The 2807-nt window shown below is 39.2% G+C and overlaps 1 protein-coding gene across 11 annotated transcripts in view; it reads left to right on the forward strand.

The window, feature by feature from the left end:
- HELLS (helicase, lymphoid-specific) overlaps positions 1 to 2807 on the forward strand; it is a 48517-nt gene that overhangs the window by 4323 nt on the left and 41387 nt on the right. For all 11 annotated transcript variants that reach the window (XM_012659681.1, XM_012659679.1, XM_012659672.1 and 8 more), the window contains exon 3: positions 1531 to 1653. Coding sequence is in view for 9 of the 11 variants with exons in the window: in XM_012659672.1 (XP_012515126.1) it covers positions 1531 to 1653 (123 nt within the window). In the remaining 2 variants the exon portion in view is untranslated. The remainder of the gene's footprint in view (positions 1 to 1530; positions 1654 to 2807) is intronic.

Consider the following 2807-nt stretch of genomic DNA (forward strand, 5'->3'; position numbering starts at 1 on the left):
AGGCGTGAGCCACCGTGCCCGGCAGGATCACTGATTTCTTTTTCTTAACCACCTCTATCCTAATTTAAATTTCATACTTGCACTCATGCACATACACACTCTTAGTGGTTGCCGGTTGGTGAGGTTTGCATGTATTTAGCTTTAGTAGATGAATTTGCTCTCACTTGACCCACTTCAACCCACTGTAATGCTTTTCGTGGAATTCAGCTTATACTAGGTTGGCCAGTTATGAGCTGGATTTGGCTTACACCTGTTAATGTGAATAAAGTTTTTCTTTTTCTTTCTTCTTTTTTTTTTTTTTTTTGAGGCAGAGTCTTGCTCTGTCACCCAGGCTGGAGTGCAGTGGCATCATCATAGCTCACTGTAACTTCAAACTCCTGGGCTCACACATCCTCCTGCCTCAGCCTTCAGAGTAGCTGGGACTACATTCCTGTACCACCATGACTAGCTATTTTTTTCTCTCTTTGGTAGAGACGTGGTCTTGCTCTTGCTCAGGCTTGTCTCAAACTCCAGACCTCAAGCGATTCTCCCGCCTCAGTCTCCATGAATAAAGGTTTACTGAAACGTAACCATACCCATTTCTTTACATGTTAATCCATGACTGTTATTATGCTACAAAGGCAGAATTGAATATTTGCAACAGAGATCTTGTGGTGCTCAAATATAAAATATTTACTATCTGGCCCTTTACAGAAACATTTATGGACCATTGAACTATACAATTTATTTGTTATTTATGTTTTCTATCCTGTGCCCTATGGTATTCTTTTAAAATATTTAACATTTTTGTCAATGTGAATTGAGGGAGCGTTCTTCCTCAGCCACTAGACAGGCTATCGTAGACTTAGAAATTACTCAATAAATAAATGTTGTATAAAAGAAATATGGAAAGCAGAGGTGTGTAATTAGAAGGTATGAATATAAAGCTCTGAAAGTAAAAGCTAAGGCTAGGGCACAGCTCTGGGGAGCACACAGATCTGTAGGAGGTGAATAAGCTTGTAAGAAATCATCAGTAGATTTAGCATATTGAATATTTTGACAATACAGTTTTAAATTCTAAAAATAGGTGTTCTAGTCCCTGGCCAGTGAGATAAAAACTGGTATATAAAGATTTTATTTTCTGAAAGCTTTTTGGTTGTTAAAAACTTAAATCCAACTTGAATTATATATTTATTTCCTGACTTTTAATTTCAAATATTTTTTAAATGGACGTTTTGACTCAGTAGATGCCAGAAACCATATGTCTGTCTGATATCTGAAGTTATAATATTTTGATATCCAGACTACATCTACCAGATTGCCTGTTGAACTTAGAACCATTTTTTTTCCATTATTCTGGTTTTTGATTTGAAAAATAAAATGTTCTTTAGTAAATGAATTTAATCTTGTAAGAATCTTCTTTTTCTCCCATTAATTACAGGAAATATCTTAAACCCAAAGAGTGATTGTTTAGCCATTTTCAGTAAACTTTATGAAAAAATCATTGTGTATCAGAAAACTAGTACTTACGGAAATTTTCTCTTTGGATAGGCTCGCATGACTTGGGATAGAGAGTCCACAGAAATTCGGTACCGTAGACTTCAACATTTGCTTGAAAAAAGCAATATCTACTCCAAATTTTTATTGACTAAAATGGAACAGCAACAATTAGAGGTATGTATATGTGATTGACTGTAGCTAATAGCTTAAAAAATATTTTAAAAATAGCTTTATAGAGGTATAAATTATATGCAATAAAATGCACAGATTTTAGTTTATAGTTTGATGAATTTTGCCCTTTTGAATGTATAGACCTGTGTAATGACCAGTACAATCCAGATAAAATACATTTCCATCACCCCAAAAAGTTCTCTTGTGCTGGCAGCGATCCCCATACCTAACCTCCAGCAACCACTGATCTTACTTTTGTCACTACAGATCAGTATTGCTTTTTCCAGAATATTCTATGAATGGGATCATACGGTATTGTGATATTGTGAAATGTTTTTTGGTCTTTATCCCCATTTCCTGGTATAGAATTCGTAAAATCCTTGGAGTCATCAAAGTAATAGTGCCTTTTTGTATGCTAATGATTGGGTGATGGCTGGCAGCCCCCTAGGTAGCTTCAGTCTGGGAACTGGTCACCAAAAGATCTAGGCTGGATTACAGGATTGGGACTTTCAGTCCCGCCCCCAGCCTCTGGGGAGTTGAGATGGGCTGAAAGCTGACCACCAGCCACCAATGATTGAATCAGTCATGCCTTTGTAAGGTAGCCTCTATAAAAACCCCAAGGGACAGGTTTCATAGCTCTTCTGGTTAGCTGAACAAATGGAGGTTTCTGGAGGGTGGCTCATAGAGAGGGCAGGGAAGCTCCACACCCCTTTGCCCATACATTGCCCTAAGCATCTTTTCCTTTGATGTTCATCAGTATCCTTTGTTATAGCCTTTGTGATAAACCAGTAAACATAAGTAACTGTTTCCCTGAGTTCTGTGAGCCCCTCTAGCAAATTAATCTAACCGGAAGAGGGGGTTGTGGGAACCCTGATTAATAGCCGATTGGGGCCTGGCGATTGGGGCCGGGCGCGGTGGCTCACGCCTGTAATCCTAGCACTCTGGGAGGCCAAGGCGGGCGGATCGTTCTGAGCTCAGGAGTTCGAGACCACCCTGAGCAAGAATAAGACCCCGTCTCTACCAAAAAATGGAAAGAAATTAATTGGACAGCTAAAAATATACGTAGAAAAAATTAGCCGGGCATGGTGGCGCATGCCTGTAGTCCCAGCTACTCGGGAGGCTGAGACAGTAGGATTGCTTGAGCCCAGGAGTTTGAG

Source organism: Propithecus coquereli, unplaced genomic scaffold (genome assembly GCF_000956105.1).
Source record: "Propithecus coquereli isolate 6110/MARCELLA unplaced genomic scaffold, Pcoq_1.0 Scaffold63, whole genome shotgun sequence".
Lineage (NCBI taxonomy): Eukaryota > Metazoa > Chordata > Mammalia > Primates > Indriidae > Propithecus > Propithecus coquereli.